The sequence below is a fragment of the Falco punctatus genome (genome assembly GCF_963210335.1).
Source record: "Falco punctatus genome assembly, chromosome: 4".
NCBI lineage: Eukaryota > Metazoa > Chordata > Aves > Falconiformes > Falconidae > Falco > Falco punctatus.
In genome coordinates, this window is record NC_137583.1 from 24,844,396 (window position 1) to 24,862,975 (window position 18,580).

An 18,580-nucleotide genomic window follows, 5' to 3' on the forward strand; every position below is an offset into this window, starting at 1 on the left:
TGCTTTTGAATGTGCATCAGGGCATTCTCCAGTGGGACACAGGTGTATGTAGTGCATCATAACACAGACACTATCCCAAAGGTGCAAGGGCTGAGAAGGACACGAGCCCTAGCTAACTCTGGGTCCTTTAGAGTAGACTAGAAGATCATAAGGGAAGTAAGAAGAGCGAGCATGGGCTCAGAATCGGAGCTGTTCAGAGCTTTGCCCCCTTGCCTGGCACCTGGGGCAAAGCCTTCTCTCCTGTGTCTCCAGGTGGGCTGGATCAGAAGGTACTTTCCTCCACAGAAGGGATAGAGGTGCTTTTCATTCCCACGGTGCCTCTCATTGGCAGCCTTCAGTACCCAGAAAAACTGTTGACCGTGTTGGCAGCTGCTCTCATCCTGTCCCTTTTGAAAGAGACTGGTAAGAGCGGCTGAGGGTCATGTCAGTGGAGGGTCTGTTCCTGTATCCATGTACTTCAGAACTCTATTTATGCCTGCAGCTGCTCCTTAGTTGTCGTAATTGCATGTTGGTTTGCCATGAGCACAGATGTGAAAGATCAGGCTTAGCTCTCATGGATCATCATCTTTCACTGTAATCAGTAGATCCTGCTGGCCTAAGTTCTCCCACTTTGACAGGCCATAGACTAAGCTCTTTAAAAGATACTGACTTACACATCATGATACTAAATGGAAGCTTAAATGTGTTTTACACCAAAATTTTTCAGGATAAATAATCCATGCTGCCTGCAGAACATATGGTCCTGAAGTGTTCCAGATGGGTTTGAGCTGCTGAGGTTGTAAATTACATTTTCACAGCTGGAATTGGGTGCCATTATGGGAATGTGTTCCTGACTCCCAAATTGTCAGCCTGTCTCTGTTACATGAAAGTGATGAAGGTATCTGCATTGCAGCTGCTGTGTCCATTTCCTCAAGGCAGCATCCCATGACAGGCCTAAGAAAACCCTTGTTTTGGTCCATGGGATGCAGGACACTATTAGCAGCCTCTACAGGCGCAGAGGTGGCTTTTCTTGACAGGAGAGCTGATTCTACAGAACAGTATTGCTGGTGCAAAAACTGCTTTTACTTTAGTTCTCATGCTTGGAAGCAAGTCCAGTCCTAGTTGGAGTGTCCTCCAGCTAGAGGAGAATGAAGAAGGCAAGCCAAAAGAGTGAGGATTACATGGCAATGACCTGTTTACCAAGGGCTTTTCCTCGCCCTCCAGTGCATTAGAGGACACCTTGCCCTCTGTGACTGGGCCAGCCATGGTGGGTTGTTGGGGCCACGGAGAGGCACAAAATGCCTGTAGCCTGTATCTGGCCAGATGTTCCCACGGCGAAGGACCATGCTGGTTATTGTTGTCTGTGACCTTGCAGGACCATCCTGCTTGGTGTATGCCACTCTTCTGGAGTCTCTCAGGATTTTCATCCAGTGCCTAAGGAGGTAAGTGCAGCCATGCAGGTCAGACCAAAAGTCTGCCCAATCCAGCATTCTGTGTCCCGGAGCAGCAAATACAGATGCCCTAATAGTGTAAGTAGGTAATGATCACTCTCCAGGCTAATTTCCCATTCTCCAGACCTCTATGGCTCCAGGATTTCCTAGAGTCAGAGTTTTCTTTCTATTCAGACTTCTATTCCAATTTGAGATTTGCTTGAACTACTGGCATCCACCCACCTGGTGGCAAGGAGCTCCATGATTTCATTATGCAAGCTGCACAGAACCACCTCCTTTCGGCTGCTTGGACTTTGCAAAGAGAACTGATAATAGTTAACTCTCAGGACACTAAATCTTTGATAAATCCTTGTGCTATGGTGCTCATGTCTGAGGCAGAGTCCTTTTTTTCCACCACTGCAGAACTGTACTCCATCACAGGAGTTGTATCTATTTGCACCCTCACAGATGATGTCTGGCTTCAGGCCTATTAATTTTACAGTCAGTGCTTTAACAAGGTTAGGTCTTAGGGCAGTATAACAGAAATCCAACATTTTGCATGCAATGAGGGGAGAGAGGGAGATGCCTTTCTATTGCCCACTGCAATTGCAGTGCCTGGCTCCCATGGGAAGGGAGATGTTCTTAGGAAATGAAAATGGATTGTCCTCTCCTGATCTTAGAAGTCCATGAGGATCTCCTCCTGTTTTCTCTTTCTCTCCCATTCTTCTCCTCCCACCCTGCAGGTTTATATAGTTGAGCAAAATCATGCAGCATCTCCTAGATAATGAAAATGAGCCTGCATGGGGAATAGCTAGACCTCCACACCAATAAAATGTTGGTTTAATGATGGCATTTTTCTGGCCCGTATTAATTTATCACACTCTCCAGAGAGCACTTTGTTAAAAAGACACCCTGTCAAATGCTTTGCCAGCTTTACTGAATGGTAAAGAGCAAAAAAGCTCCCAGATCTGGCAAAAAATGTCATCATTGTCCTCAGAATCTGTGTGACTTGCTGTCTTTATTGAGTATGTACATTATACATAGTATAGTTTTCTTTTATATTGTAGTTTCTCTCTGAGAATCTCTGCATCCCCAGAACTTTTGGAATTTAATAGAATAAATATTCTATATGAAAAATCATTAAAGATCATCCTTAGAAGCATCAAAAGGATTAATTTAGTCCATGGAAAAAGGCTCGCAAAATCATTTATTCTGTGACCTTTAGCTTCCTAAAAGGGCTTAGGAGCTAAGCAAGCTGAAGAAGAGAACTTTGCTCACTGTCATTCTCTCCATTTGCAAACTTGGACCTCACTGATGTAATTTCTCCCTGAAAGCATGTCCCCAATCCTGTCCCTGCCATGTCCACCTCTCATGCTCTGGCTGCAGGACCTTGATGATGTGTTTCTCAGTGCATGTTGGAACCAAGGTCCCACATGACTAGCCTGAGAGAAACGGGAATGAAACCCTTGTGGAAATAAGAGTGATGTAGCTCCACAGTGCTTAAGTATTTTCCTGTGCAGGTAACACAGCCCTGTAATGATGGTGCTAGACGCCCAGTACAGAAGCTAATCTTTGCCGGCATCCTTGCCACCCATACAGTGAAAGACTAGTACTGCTACCCATCTCAGTCTGCTGGTCTCCCTTTCAATGTGCACAAGCTCTAAGTGTGATGAACTACATAACTTTAGCTCAAAGCCATTTAAGGCACACTCCTTTGGGTGAAAAATATGTATTTTTTAAGATCTAGTTAAAAGTCCATTAAGATAGGCACTTACAGTGCAAATATATGCAGTGTTTCCCTGGATAACCTTCTTCTCCTTGAGCAAAATGGTTGTCAGACCCCTGGCAGAGCCAACTTACTAGAAACCTGCTCTCCAGTTCTTGATGCAGTGCGAGGCATTCTCAGATAAGGGCAGGGCACATTTAATTAGTCACAGCTGACTCTGAAGCCTATACATGTCTCAGTTGGAGTCATAACTCAGCAGGCAAGTGTCACAAGCAGAGACATGAAATGGTGAGACAAATTGACCACAGCACATCCTGGCCTACAACAAACTGCAAGCCTCGCTGAGTGACTGCCTTTGCTTGTGGCCAGTGAATTCTTTACGATGAGTTCCTCTGTCATCATCTGCACCTGGTTCATGAGACCATGCAGTGCAAAGGTGACACTGCTCTGTCAGAATTTCTCTTTTGTGTGTCTAGGGGCCTGTCTGAGGACTTGCGGAAAAAAACCAACAGCTGATTGCACTGCTGCTATCACTCAGGCCTGAGGTCTTAACCCAACTGTGAAAGGGAGGGAAAAGAAAGTGGTAGAGGAAGTCGTCACGCCAGGTCAGTATGCTTTCCCAAAACATCACCACTGAGCAGGAGCCAGGTTTGGAGACTGCCTTTGACCTTGGTGATATCTTAACCGATGCATTACTTAGTTCCTCTAGCTGTGAAATGGGGTTAATAATTTGTCTCAACGGCACTATAGTACTGCAAAATACTATACATTAAAAAATAGGTTTTTGCAATCAGGCAGGCCTGACAGCCCTGCTACTTATCATGCAGTGCTGATGGCAAATCAACATTTAAAAGGTCAGCACTTTAAATACACAATTTCTAGCACTACAGCTTGTGCTGCACTGTGCCATTTCAACAAGCGTGTTTCTCATGGCAAGTATTTATTGGTGTGCCCTTCATTCTGTTTAAAGATTCCTCATTTACTCCGTAAGGAGCAAAAAGAAATAAAAAAGGGAGAGGTAGGGAAAAAAATAATAAAGGGATAAAAGTCACAGCCTATTTTAGACAATTGTTTATTACATTGCAATCCCTTGACCATCTGCATTCTCACTCCCCACAGGACGTATGTAGCAGCTGGATAATAATTGAGAATTATAGCTTGGAAGGCAACTTATAATCTGATGGATAGTTTATGGCACTGATTTTCTTCCTTGAAAATTCTTACAAAACATGACAGGGAAAATAATCAGATGAAGCCAAGAATAAAATCAGCACAACAAGCTGCCAGCAGGAGCCTCTCCTCAGCCCTATGCCCTCCCTCAGTTACTAAAACATAGAGGTGTTCCCTATAAACACTAGGACAGGCCTCATGCTGCAAAATGCTGAGTGTTTCCCAAGAAGTCCTGAGCATTCAAAGTTTCCCTTGGGCTACTGTGGATGTTCAGCACCTTTATGGAGGAGCTGAGTATCCCCAAGGATGGGGCTTTTGCAGGCGTGTGCGCATTAGCCATTTACTCTCTGCACAACATGCATTTGCTCTTTAAAAATGCACTTATACCCACTCCCTGGCATTCACTTTTTTTGATGACCTTTAAATGTGCAAATTAAAAGGATACTGTCAGTGCAGAAATAACAACATGATGGGGTGTAATATGAGACAAATTCCAAACCTATAGATTGAAATGAACAAAACAAAAAAAACCCAAACTTGGTGCCTTTCCTCCAATTATGGTGTTTTCCTTCCTTTTCCTCCCTTTTAGACTTCATGTAATTTGGAACCAGAAACAAAATATATCAATTTAGTTTCCCATTTACAGTTAGTTTCACTGTCCTGTATCCCAGACGTCCTAAGACAATGTTGTTTTCCCTTGAATCACAACATTATTAGGGAATGATTACATGAAACAGGAATATTCTTCCTCAGCAGACTGAGTTGCTGACACTAAATTAGGTCATGTTGTCTAATATTTACAGTGGGTTTTTTAAAGATTCCTGAGGTGTCGTAGGCAAGGCTGGTTAATACATATTGGGGCAGGTGTCTGTGTGTGTGTTCAAAAATCAGTGTCCCTTTAAATAATGTGCTGAGCCTTAACCATTTCCTCCTCCATCCAAAGATAATGTTAAATAAAAATACCTCAGTTCAATGTATGTTTTATGCCAACATTAGTCTGATGCTGCAACTGAAACCAGCAAACTTGCTCACTCATCCCATGCTTGCACCATCCCTCACATCTATGCTGTCCTTTGTGTAGCTGTGTGGTGAAATGGAGTGGGAACTCATCTGAGTAGACAATTTAACTGGCAACCCCCTCCCCCTCACATTAAACCCCCCTTTAGTGTCAGCTGTATCCATGTCCAGGTCAGCCAAAAATATACTATGTGAAAAAACTACCTGGCTCAAAACAAAGCTGATGGACCAGCTACTATCAATAGCTGAGAGACTTCTGTGGTTCAGATGCCAGGGGTGTGTTTGTGGAGCCATGTGTCATATTTTAGCCTCAGTTTCCCATTTGAGGCCAACTGACTCTGTAGTAATGCCAGCTACTATAAGCCTGGGCTGTCCCTGCACCTGAACCCAGATCTTGAAGTTGTGCTTTTTTAAAAAATTGTTTTGTCACTCAATAGTTAAGGTGGTTGAGGATTTTCTCTGCTCCTCCTTTCTCAAACAGCCACCACAAAGTTCCTTTCCAGGGCTGGTGATGGCTGACTTGTAGCCTTCCACACTGAAAAATTTTTTTAAAAATAAAGACATCTTATCTGGCTTCATCCAGCCTTCAACCATCAAAGTAAACTGTGCTCCTTCACTTCTTGACTGACTCCATTTAAAAGTAGCAGCCAAAAGTATGCCATGAAAAGGAAGAAAATTATAATTTTGCTGGAAGAGAAATGGAGAATGTCAGCTCTTCCAGACAGCCATGAGAAAGAAACTTCCATCAAAATGTTTTTGATGCCCTAGGAAACACTTACTCCTCCACTCCCAGAGAAATGGATAGTGCATGGGATCCTCCAAGGGGCACTCAGCTGGAGAGGGAAAACCTTAATGTCAACAACTGGTGATGATCCATTACTAGGGTGAGTCCAGGGGGTGGAAGAGATAGATTAAGCCCCATAGGAATATACATTAACTTGAAAAGGGCATGACTTATAATAAAGCCAGCTGCTGAAGGCTAGGGATGCAGACTGTGTGTGGAGGAGTTAATGGAAACGCTGGCATTTTACTACTGCTGGCAGTATATAGAGATATTTCTAACAAGTGTGTAAAGCTGAAATTCAGTCAGCAGGGCTCAGAATTTGTCTCTTGGAGGCTGCTGCATCTTCAGAAACTGGAGTCTGTCAAAGTGTACTAGTTGCACTCCTGTCACCCTGTACTGCAGTTACTAATGATTCAGAGCCAATGTCACTGGGCAGCTACCCTTTAAAACAGTTTTGAGTCTTGTATGCAGCTTCTATAAATAAGCAAGCAAGCAAGCATCTATCTCTGCACTTCAAGAGGTGAGACCAAGTGTCACTGTAAAGAAAAAAAGGAAAGATTTTTGCTGGGTAGAAACCATAAGCCAAAAAAAACCCCAAACCAAACCCAAACCCACAACCCACAATCCCCCCTTTTCTTGAAGGTCTTGAGTTATCTTGTTCCCACCAAAACCCCATATTTGCTTTGAAATTGAATGGCACTTGTTCTGCATGTCTAGAGTTATGTCACATCTCTGAGCAACGGCTATGCTCTCTGAAGAGGACACTTCCATAATTTAAAACAAAGCCAGGCCTTAGTTGCTTCATCCTCTAGGCAGGAACTGCAATCTGTTCCTCCTCCTAGATGAGGCTACATCCTGCCAGAGGTTCTCAGGAGCGTGTGATGAGGGAGCCAGAGTTCAGCAAGGAGAACACAACATGGATGCTATTCAAGCTATGCCAGTGACTCATCATGGTATCTTAAGTGAGCCCTTCTCGTAAAATGGATAAAATGGTGTTTATCTATTCCTGTGATGCCCTGTGAGATCTATGTTGATAAAGAATTAGAAGGAACTTACAGTTTATTATTGTAGGACAACTAAACAATGGCTAGGACTTCAGTGAGACAGGCTACTGGTAACAGTGCAAGGTTTTAAGGCTCTGTTTGAGCAGTGCTTATGGAGAAGAAAACAAGATGTGGAGGAGAATACATGAGAACAATACAGAGGATGGGAGAGGAGAGAGGATCAACACAAACTGGTGTTTGCTGGGCACAATAATTTCCTTTTTCAGATGTATGATCCTGAGTAGTTCTTTACACCCTTACTTGTCTCAAGACAGTTATACAATCAGCCTAATTTCTAAAAGTTTTCTAAAGGGTGAAGTTAGAAATGAAACTTCGTAAAACTAATGCAGGCTGATAGTTTTGGCTGATGAAGTGATAAACAAGAGTCCGTTAAAGCGGTACTACTTTGCTGGTAGACAAGGAACACAATTGTAAATATTCTAAGAGTTGATTCAGAGGTTTTCCTTCTTCTCTTCAGTCTTTTTCAACTTTCATTCCTTGTTAAATCTTGTTATTTTCACATTTCCAGCAGACACACACTGTTACTAATGTAAAGCCATTCTTGAAAGAGGCCACCAGGATCAATGATGGGCCCAGCCTGATTTCTGTAAGTGTTTGCTGATTACAGCTGCATTTCTTTTTAGTGTGTAGTGAAGCCTCTGCAAGCTAGATGCCTTTTGGACTGTATTACATCTTGACCCAGTAGGTGGAACATTATTAACTGGGCCCTGTGGCATTAGTGGATATGACACCATTTTCTTTGTATTTTTATCACATTGCTTTGTAGGACAGTTTGTGGAGGTTCAAGGCTTGCTGAAAGATATCTGATTTCACAGGCAGAAAGGCCTTAGGTTTTCTCTGTCATTCCTTGCTTTATTCTACTTATGATTGTCCTGATAAAACAAAATGAAATTTCTCTTGCAATAAGCCACAAAGGGAACTGTAGCTGTAGCAACAGAGATTTCTGCTATCAGGGGAGATCTGGACATCCAACTGGTGATGCTGTGTGATGAAGCTACTGCTTTTTCCATTTGAGAGTTAATGGCTTCAATTTCCAGCAATCCAGCCGTCCCTGTGGATACTTATTATATGCAATGTAATGAGATGCTTAGCTATAACAATTGTTGTCACCACAACTAAACTTATCCTTAGGTTAGTAGCTGCAAATGAAATTTTGAAGATACATTCTCAGGATCTGTGAGGGTGTTGCTGCCTTCCTGTAAAGCAAGGGTATACATTGGGCATATTCCATATTGCCATCACAAGGTAAATTTTTAATTTCCCAGCAGCAGTATAAGCTACTGGTGGTTGTATTACTGTTTATTACAGAAGTTTTATTGACATTAAGAGTAGGTGTTTCTTGCTAACAGCAAAACGTAAGCAATTACACTCTGAACTGGCATGACTCGAACAGGATTGTACTGATAAACAAAACCCAGTTAATTTATCAGTTAATTTGCATATACATCAGAAAGCTAGTTATATCACTGCTGTTTAAGTATTGGACACAAGCTACCAAATCGAATCATAGAGATGCATTCTAGGCAATTTTTTCTCACAGGAACAATGAATGATCTTTGCCCGCTTTATTTTTCTATGTTATTCAAGTGATGGCCATCTTGTTTAGATGCTGGAGGTTGGAAATGACAGAAAGACAGGAGGGGATCTTCGTTCTCAGTGTTGCCACCAACTTGCCTTCTGGCCTTGGGAAAATCAGTACAATTGATTGGGTGGAAAAATATAACCTCCAGAAAAAGGGAAATATAAAACTGAAATATTGCTGCTAAATCTGATCCAATATGTTTGGGAATGCCATTATTGCACTTTCTGGGAGTTCTCATCCTTGTCACCATGTCAACAGTGCAGGCTCATGCTGCAGTACAGTTCTCCTATCAAACTGCAGTCTGCTCTTAACTAAGAGACGGAGCTTCAGAGGGGTCGTGGAAGATTAAATCCCTGCTTGATACCTAGAGGTGATGGGAGACACCTGTTTTTGTGATATGTTGATTTTCAACCAAATGTCTTCCAGATTTTCTTTTAATTAAAAGTTTCCCATAAAGAACCACATTTTCTGTCAAAACCTGATTTAGTAGAAAAATATTTACCAATCCTATTTAATAACCCTGTTACATGTAATTTTCCCTGTAAAGAGGATGACTGCTCTGACAATTGCCGCAAAGAGCAAAGTAATCTGTACAGACAGGCTCCTCCTCCCTCCATTACTTGCTCTAGTTCAAAAGCATTTTAACTATTAGCAAAGTTCCAGCCTCTGTCACTATGCTCAATTATTCACAGCAATAGACAGAGACACTGACAGACTGCATAGGCATGAATGCAGCTTAGGGCTGGGGCTCCTGGCACTCTGGTAATGTATTGCAGCCAAATTTGTAGACTAGTAGAAACTCAGGGACTTTACTTACAACAAGTGTGCAATGCATAATCTATCACTACCTGAAACATAAACTGGATAACCCAGTTCCTTAGTCCCAATGGAACTGAAGGGAGGTTGTTCATTGCATGAGACACATAGGGAAATGCCATTTTCTTTCATTTCAACAGCAGAAATACTGTTGCAGTATTAGTACAGTTAAACCAAAAAATGAGATCATGAGTGCTTATACAGAACTAGGATACATCTTGAACCTAAGGCTCATCTTTCATTTTCTATGTCAAATGCATCCTATTAGACAAGTGATCTGCTAACTTTCTGGCTGCCACCCCATGCTGCTCACAATGACAGGAACAGAAGAGAAAATGTCTGCTGGGCTTTCATATTCCTGACTCACTGCCTGTCCCTGAGAATGTGGTTGGGATTTTGTATTTCTGAAATATCCCACACTAGCCTTGATCAGATAGGAGGACAGTAAGTGCTGCTCTGGCCTTGTTTACATCAAGATAGCCTTCCATATCTACATCATTATAATGATTCTGATCTTGTCCAATTGGGGCTGATTTGTGTCACCCATCTCTGCTTTGGCCACCCGACCAACAACTAAAATGTATCAATTTTGATACAGGTTTAAATAGGATCTCCAATCTCTCACCTTTCTTCACCACAAAACCTTGATTCAACACATCTTCATCACAAGGTGGATACAAATCTGTTCCCATCTCCCTCACACCCCTTGTTTGTTTACCAAATATGCTGATTCTTTCACTATACAGCCTCTCCTTACCCGTCACTCCTCAATGAGAAAAGCTTTGTTTAGAGCTAGCCATGGCATCCCAATCCAGTGTGAAGACATTTAGAAGTTGATCCATCCTACGTGAACATTTTGGTTAAAATTCTGTCCTGCAGGAGCTTAAAAGACTTAGTTTAACAGTATGGGCAGACAGATACTGGTAATTCTTCAATGTTAAATTCATCAAGATACAAGAATTGGAACACTCAGACAAATTTCCCAGGCCATCTATTTTGTAATGCCTCCAACTACTGAGTGCTTTGGAAGAAAGTGAAAAACATCCTCTGGTATAACAATACTGGTGTAACTCATCCACCAGAAAAAGTATCCCCTTATCTCTGCTGTCCCTTCTCAGGAAAACATCCGCTGAAATCAAAACCAAAGGTTGCTTGAAGTAAGGAATGAGTAAACTATCTGGCCCAGAGCACTGTGCACATGGAAATGTCTGATGCTGAGAGAAAAGTGTACACATGAGCCAAGCACTGCAATTTCTTAAGCAGCTCCTGCCAGTGGTGCTGTTTCAAATACCATGGTTTGACAGAAGCCTAAGTGTCCCTTCGGGCAAACTTGAGCTCCACAGTGGAAGTTTAACTTTCCTTACTATCAATCTAGCGCAAGGCCACAGGTTCCAGGCCACAGTGGTCTCCACATCCGGCCCAAAAGCAGCAAGCTTGATGTGTGGAAGAGGCAACCCTTCTGCTATTGTGTGTGTGAACACTGAATGTCCTCACTCCTGCCTCACAGAGAATTATCAGCACAAAGAATACCAGAAAAATGAGTAACTGTTAAGTCACTGGTAGAGCAAGGTTCCTGTAAAAATGCAGAATGCTCATGCCATCACTAAAGGAGTAGTATGTGCTGCAGGGTTAGGGTTTTTTGTTGTTACTAAGTGATTCCTATATACCGGCCCTGATTAACCCTTTAGGTGTCCTAAATGCACTTCATGGGACCAAAGAGTTTGCATTTGCTATCATGATGGGAAAGCATGTATGGAAACAGAGGATTCTCTTATATTGTCCTATTGCCTGGCAGCTACTGCTTTTCCAGAGAATTTTTTTTTTTTTTTTGGTGAATTTGAAGGGATTTCTTCATCTTTCATTTTGTTCAAGGTTTTCCAAAGTGCAGGATTCTGTTATGGACTCAGCCTGACTTCCATGTCTTCAGAGCATGCAGATTTCTATTGTGAGCATAGAGTAAGCATGGGAAGTCCAACACTTCCAGGAAGTCCCAGCTGCCCTCATAAGACTTAGCCACCCACTGGTCAACTAATCATTGGATCACGCTGCCTTTCACTTACTGCTGCTGGTTTTACCTTTAATGCCTTGAGTCTGACCTGTCATTTAATGTACTGCTTTATCTTGGTTTTCTTTTGATGACTCGGCTCACACCCCTTGTGATTCAGCCACTGAATAAAGGGAAGATTCTTGAAGACTCAACTATTTAGGTTCAGATTTAAACTCTGTTTTAGCTGTTGGAAACCATGTTCTAGCTACCCAAACAGCAGTTATACACACTGCTGGCCCCCAGAAGCAAGAGCTCTCATTTCCTCTAAGGATCTTGTCCTTAAAGCAGACATGCTTTGGATACAAGGTATTGAAGACGATCAAAGTTGTACAAGCAAATGCACAGGCGTTGGAAAGCGTAACCATTCACAGACTGAGCCTGTCTCTATACAAAGCAAAGCCTCTAGGAGGTGTTCCTCACGCTTTGCCCATGCCTAACCAGCACCTTGCAGTCACGTGAACTATGACAGACTGCAAATAAGGCTGTGTGTTAGTGGATTCAACAGCCTGCTCCAATGCATCTGTCTTGGGGAATGCTGGAATGCCCTCTCTGTAAGCTGCTCTGCAAATTGTCAACAAAATCCCAACCATATTTTTACCCTAATCTGAAATGTGGAGAAGCAGAGCAATGTTTGCCTGTCAGAGAGGCTTAGAGAAGGAAAAGCTTTCCATGGTAGATTGAGACCAGCAGCTACTATTTAATAGCTCAGCTCTTCTGAGTTTCAGCCTTGAGCTCCGATCAGCCTTGGAAAGTCTTCCTTGCAGATCCCTCAGATCAGCAACGAAAGACCTCAGTGTGGTAAAGATCTTATGTTCGCCATTGACACCAAAGAAATTAAAGGTTTCCAAGTAGTGCAGGCTTCAAGGGGATGGTTTCCCATGGTGTGGCTGAATCTATAAGGTGTGGTTGCAAACCTCAACCCAGAGTATGATCAAACCAGTGGGTTTTCCTGAGTGAATGGAAATGTCTTGGCTTCCCTTCAAATCCCCAGCACGTCCAGGAGGCTCCTAACCAGAACTCACTAGGTGAGGGTAGCTGACACCATTAAGTGCCCAGACTATCCTTACAGCTTGTCCTCCCTTTCTATGTTAAGTGTAGCACTTGATGCAAGGATCTCCCAAGAAGCTGAAATACATGAGGAAAAAAACTTTCACCGGATCCAATTTCTGCATGTGTTTGATTTCCCGTTTTCCCACTTACACTGTTTACTAACTGAAGAAGCTGGGTATGACTTCATCAATACGGCCTCTTGCTTTATCCTGGCCGTGTCCATCTCCACCCACCCCCAGCTCCTCTCAGTCCAGAACCTGCTGCAAAGAGACCTCGGCGTGAGACCGGCTTCCCTCCCCCTCAGTTCCTGCTCTACCTGACTTTGAAACCGCCCACCAGGCAGTGACCCATCTTACTGCAGGCGTGCCGATGCGCTCCGGCAGCGCCCTTCGCTGCAGCCGTTTCCGCTGGAGGCACAGCCCCTGCAGAGCAGCTTCCTCTGCAGCGCACATCTGCTGACAAACAGTCGGGAAGCAGACGGGGGGGGGCGGGGAAGGGAAAAAGGAACCACCTCGCTCTGCGGTAGAAAAAAAAATACAAATGCAAAGGTTTCGACTAAACGTCCTCCCTTTCCTGTTTTGCTCAGGGCTCTTGGATCTGCTCTCCCTCAGCATCTACGTGCTGCCCCGACGGCCCCACGTTCTCCACCGCAGCACGTTAGCACCCGCGCTGCCAGCCGGGGACAGGGGGCGGCGGCCGTGGCGTCCCAGAAGAGAGCCCGCGCCTGCCGTGTCGTGGACACAGAACCCCCGCCACCTCTTCTGCGCCCCCTTCTCCACCGCAGCACGTTTCGGGCCACCCGGCTCCCGCGCTGTGCCCGCCCTCGCAGCGTCTTGCGGACGGGTACGGCCGCTGTCCCTGGTCGCCGGCCGCTCCGGTGGTCGCGCACCGGGCAGCGGCCGGCCGGCCTTGCCGGCCCAGCCCCCCCATCCCGCCGCCACCGCTCGCTGCCGCCGGGGCGCTGGGGGGTCGCGGCCTGCGCCGCCGCTGCCGCCCGACCGCCGGGCGGGAGCAGGGAGCAGGGAGCAGGGCCCGCCGGCGACCGGCAGGGTGCGCCTCGCCGCCGCTGGGGCCGCCGCGCCCCCCCGCTCCCGGCCGGCCGCGGGCCTCGGGCGTTCCCTGCCCGCCGCGGCCGTCGGCACCGCGGGCGCGGGAGGCGAGGGGCTGCTCGGGCGGCCGCTCTCCAGCCAGGGCCGCTGCGTGCGCTCCCCCTCGGCGCCGTGGGGCGGGCGCCAGGCAGAGGCAGGGGCGGGAGCGGGGTTCGGCGCGGTGCCCCCGGGCCGCCCCGGCGGGAGGCGAGCCTGCCCTGTGCGGGGGCCGGGCTGCGCGCCGGGGAGCTGCGAGCGCGGGCCGGAGCTGCGGGGCGCGGGGCCGCCGCGGAGGGCAGGGTGCAGGGCGGGGTGGCGGGGGTCCCGCGAGGGAGGGCGGGCGGGCGGCCTGGCCCGAGGGTCCGCGGGAGCGGCCCGCATTCGTCGGCGTCTGCTGGAGGGGGGCGCCGAGTGGAGGCAGAGCCCTGGGCGGCTGCGAGGAGCTTCCTGCCATCTCGTTTTCGCTGCTGTAGTGAATCCTGAACCCAGCTAATAAAACTGAGCTCCCGTCTCTTGCATCAGGGAAGCTGCAGACCTTGGTAAATAACTGCAAACGGATTATATAAACTGCTCTGAATTAAGGAAATAGTCTCTGCTTATCATCACATGAATCCTTTGGGGATGGGTTGAAGACTCCCCACTAAAAGAAACACATCAGCTTGAAGTGTAAAAAAAAAAAAAGTCTAAGGAAATTAGAGATAGAAAAGGAGGAGAAGATCTGCTAAGTGAAGTGACTCCAGCCTTCCTAAGTAAACAGGGTATTAAAGAAAGGCTGCATAGATCCTGCCACCCACAGCACTATGGAGCGGTAAAGAGAAGGAATCAGACTATTAAAAATAAACTCAGGGGCAATATCCAAAGCAATGGACTGAAAAACTACTAGCAATATTAGCAGCTTTAAGAAACAGCAACAACTCGTGCACCAATTTACATTCGTGTCATGTTCATTTGGACAGCCCATGCCCCATACATAAGACCCTAAGGGTCCTGAAGGTGATCAGTGGGAATGGGAAAAACGTTACAGGAGACTAAAGAAGAAATTCAGGCTTAGGTGGAAGAAGCACTAAAAGAAGCAAGAAAAAAAGAAAAATGAGAATCAAATTTATATAGATGTATGGTGATACTGAGGCCAAGTAATGTCTTTGAGCCTGGGTAAAAAAAAACATGTCTTAGAACCTAAATGGAGGGGCCCCTAATTTGTTACCAGTATAAGCGCAATAACACACCAGTGGGATGAGGGTGATGGTACTTACAATTGGCTCCATGTTTCTCAGTTCTCCATCTACAGGGGTGCCAAAGTATGGGCTCAGTTGTGGATTGGCCAAGAATATGGACAGCTCCTGCATCAGTTTGAGAAGGTGGGTTTTTAGACTGACTTCCTGTCCAGCTCACAGCAAGCCCAAAAGAAATCCCATCTCTAAAAATCAAAGGAGGGAGCTGTGGCTTGAGCTGGTCCCTTGCCTTGGCCCTAACATCAGGTGTCACAAACAGGAGCTAGCAGGGCTGTGAGATGTTGGAATTTCTCAGTTATATTCTATGCCAAATAGTAACATTTTTGGCAGCTGTATTGTATTATTCTATAAATGTTGTATTATAAAATTATAGACATCTAGTATTAGTAAGAGTAGGTGGATTAATAATGAACATAGACAGAAGGCCTCTGCCTTTGAATGAACATTTGATTGTTATGTGCCTGCCCCGACTCAAGCCCTGAGCAGGCAAAAGTGAATTTGCAGCTGTGTAAGTGCAGAAAGGCTGAATGCTGCTTAGTAGGAGGCTGCAGTTGCTAGCTTTGTCCTTTCACTCCAGCATCTGCCTCTGGAGGATGAACAGTCATGATCAACAGAACAGCTTCATCTCACCCAGACGCTGGGGAAGGGGCTAGGGAAGGAGGGTTGGGGAACCTGAGAATTTCAGAACGTCATTCATTTTAACCCTTCAACGGTCTGTCTGCATGTGTATGACTGAGATACATCTGTACAGGTAGTCATTCACACACAGGTCATTCATTCATAACTGTTGAGTTGAAGCAGTGCTTGGGACCTTATAAGAGAATGTCAGCTGGAGTAGCTGACATTATAGTTGGCATTCAAAAAGCTTCCGGCTTCTGAGGGAAACAAAGAGCTTAGGAAACCTTTAACACAGGACTTCTGATTTTGTCTTCAGTTTATACAGTTCTGAGGCTTATGTGTACAATTTCATGCCTGTTGAACGTGTGCCATTTATTATTAGCCTTTCCAGTATACAAGTGATCACAGAACTACATGTATTCGGAAATGTGCATTTCAAAAGCCGGTTAGGGGGCAGGGAATCAATCAAGAAATCCTGTAAGACAGATCTCAAATCTGGTTAATTTCATTTTGATTTTCTTGCTTTCTTTGCTTCCTCATACAGTGTCTCTCAACTGCCAAATAAACAACATGAAGCACAAGATCCACACAAAAGAATTGTTAGCCAGTAAAGCTAAGAATACACTAGATATGTGGTACATCATAGGCGTTTGTTTGAAGTTCTACATTCCAATAGCTACTTGGACATTGCAAGCCTGGTATTTACTAGATATCTGGTTTCTTTGTGTGGTATGGAAGACACTGTACAGCTGCAGGTCTCTATAATCTCTGATTAGCGAGAATAGTGTACTTCAGCTCACAACTGGAAGATGGCTCTTCATATCCAGTGTCAGAATTATGTCCTGCTTTGCCATGCTGTTTTGACATTACTTCATAGTATGAATGCCAGCAGTGTAACGGCAGTGGTTGAACACCAGAAATCTATAGGTCAGGGCAGTTGTGCATTCTTGAATATGCATGTCATTCTTGCAACTTAAATAGGCAGTAAATCTAGAATGTCTGGATAGCTGAATTCCAAATGGCCTGTAACCTCACACTTGTCTTCAATGTATACTTTTCTTTCAATATAGGGATGCTGCCTGGATGTGTAGAGATGGGATCAGGAAAGTCAAGGCACAGCTGGAGCTGAATTTGGCAAAGGATTCAAAGAATAAGAAGGGCTTCTACAAGTGTGTTGGGCAGAAAAGGAACATGAAGGAAAATGCACACACCACACCCACCACACCCCAATAATTAAGACAGGAGAACTAGTGGCAGCCATCATGGAGAAGGCTGAGGTAATATTTTTGCCTCAGTTTTTAATGGCAATCTCTCTTCCCACATCTCTCAAGCCTCTGAACCTCCACACAGGGACTGGGGGAATGAAGTCCCTCCCATCGCAAGTGAAGATCAGGTTTGGGACCACCTGAGGAACCTGAACATACTCAAGTCCATGGGACCTAATGAGATGCTTTCCAGGATCCTGAGAGAATTGGCTGATGTAGTTGCCAAGCCACTCCCCATCATACTTGAAAAGTCATGGGAGTCAGCCAAAGACCCTAATGACTGGAAAAAGGGAAACATCACACCCATTTATAAAAAGCATGAAAAGGAGGACCCTGTGATCTACTGACCAGCCGTCCTCACCTTTGTGCCTGGTAAGATCATGGAACAGATCCTCCTGGAAGACGTGGCAAAACATATGGAAGACAGGTGATTAGAGGCAGCCAACATGGCTTCACCAAGGGCAAATCATGCCTGACTAATCTAGTGGCCTTCTATGATGGATTGACTGCATCAGTGAACAACAGAAGAGCTGTGGATGCCATCTACCTGGACTTCTGTAAGGCCTTTGATACGGTCCCCCACAACATTCTTGCTGCTAAATGGGAGAGAGATGGGTTTGATGGGTGGACTGTTAGCTGCATAAGAAATTGGCTGATTGCTTGCATCCAAAGACTTACAGTCAATGTCTCGATGTCCAAGTGGAAGCCAGGAATGAGTGGCGTCCCTCAAGGGTATGTACTGGGACCAGTACTATTTAATGTCTTCTTCAGTGACACAGGTAGTGGGATCGAGTGCACCTTCAGCAAGTTTGCAGACGACACCAAGCTGCGTGGTGCAGTCGATTCTCTAGAGGGGAGGGATGCCACCCAGCAGGACCTTCACAGGCTTGTGGAGTGGGCCCGTGTGAACCTCATGAAGTTCAACAGGCCAAGTGCAAGGTCCTGCACCTGGGTCAGGGCAATCACCAGTATCAATACAGGCTGGAGGATGAATGGATTGAGAGCAGCCCTGTGGGATACTAGCAGATGAAAAACCTGATGTGAGCCAGCAATGTGCTCTTGCAGCCCAGAAAGCCAACCATATCCTGGGCTGAATCAAAAGAAGCGTGGCCAGCAGGTTGAGGGAGGTGATTCTCCCCTTCTACTCCACTCCCACGAGAGCCCATCTGGAGTACTGCATCCAGCTCTGGGGTCCCCAATACAAGAGAGACATGTACCTGCTGGAGCAGGTCCAGAGGAGGTGGTCCAGAGGAGGGCCACAAATATGATCAGAGGGCTGGAGCACCTCTCCTGTGAGGACAGGCTGAGAAACTTGGGGTTGTTCAGCTGGGAGAAGAGAAGGCTTCAGGAAGACTTTATTGCAGCCTTTCAATTTCTATATTGAAAGGGGGCTTATAAGAAAAGACAGGGAGAGACTTTACCAGGGTCTATAGTGACAGGACAAAAGGCAACAGTTCTGAACTATAGGGAGGGTATAATTAGGTTGGATGCAAAAAAAGAAATTTTTTACAATGGGAGTGGTGAGACACTGGAACAGGCTGCCCAGAGAAGCTGTGGGTGCCCCATCACTGGAAGTGTCCAAGGTCAGGTTGGACAGGCTTTGAGCAACCTCATCCAGTGAAAGGTGTTCCTAACATAAGAGGGTGGTTGGTCTAGATGATCTTTGGCCTCTTCCAACCCAAACTATTCTTTGATTCTATGATTCATTCTTA

General features: G+C 45.4%; 1 protein-coding gene across 4 annotated transcripts in view; it reads left to right on the forward strand.

Annotated features, from left to right (window-relative positions):
• LOC308063937 (uncharacterized protein) overlaps positions 1 to 16,840 on the forward strand; it is a 40,783-nt gene extending 23,943 nt beyond the window's left edge. Inside the window, exons 1-2 of one of the 4 annotated variants that reach the window (XR_013928120.1) lie at positions 482 to 15,111; positions 16,674 to 16,840. Coding sequence is in view for 3 of the 4 variants with exons in the window: in XM_080387654.1 (XP_080243780.1) it covers positions 13,206 to 14,246 (1,041 nt within the window). In the remaining variant the exon portion in view is untranslated. Of the gene's footprint in view, positions 1 to 481 lie in introns of those variants that run through there. The other 3 variants (XM_080387655.1, XM_080387656.1, XM_080387654.1) reach the window with 3 other exon arrangements.
• Positions 16,841 to 18,580: the final 1,740 nt, after the last annotated feature.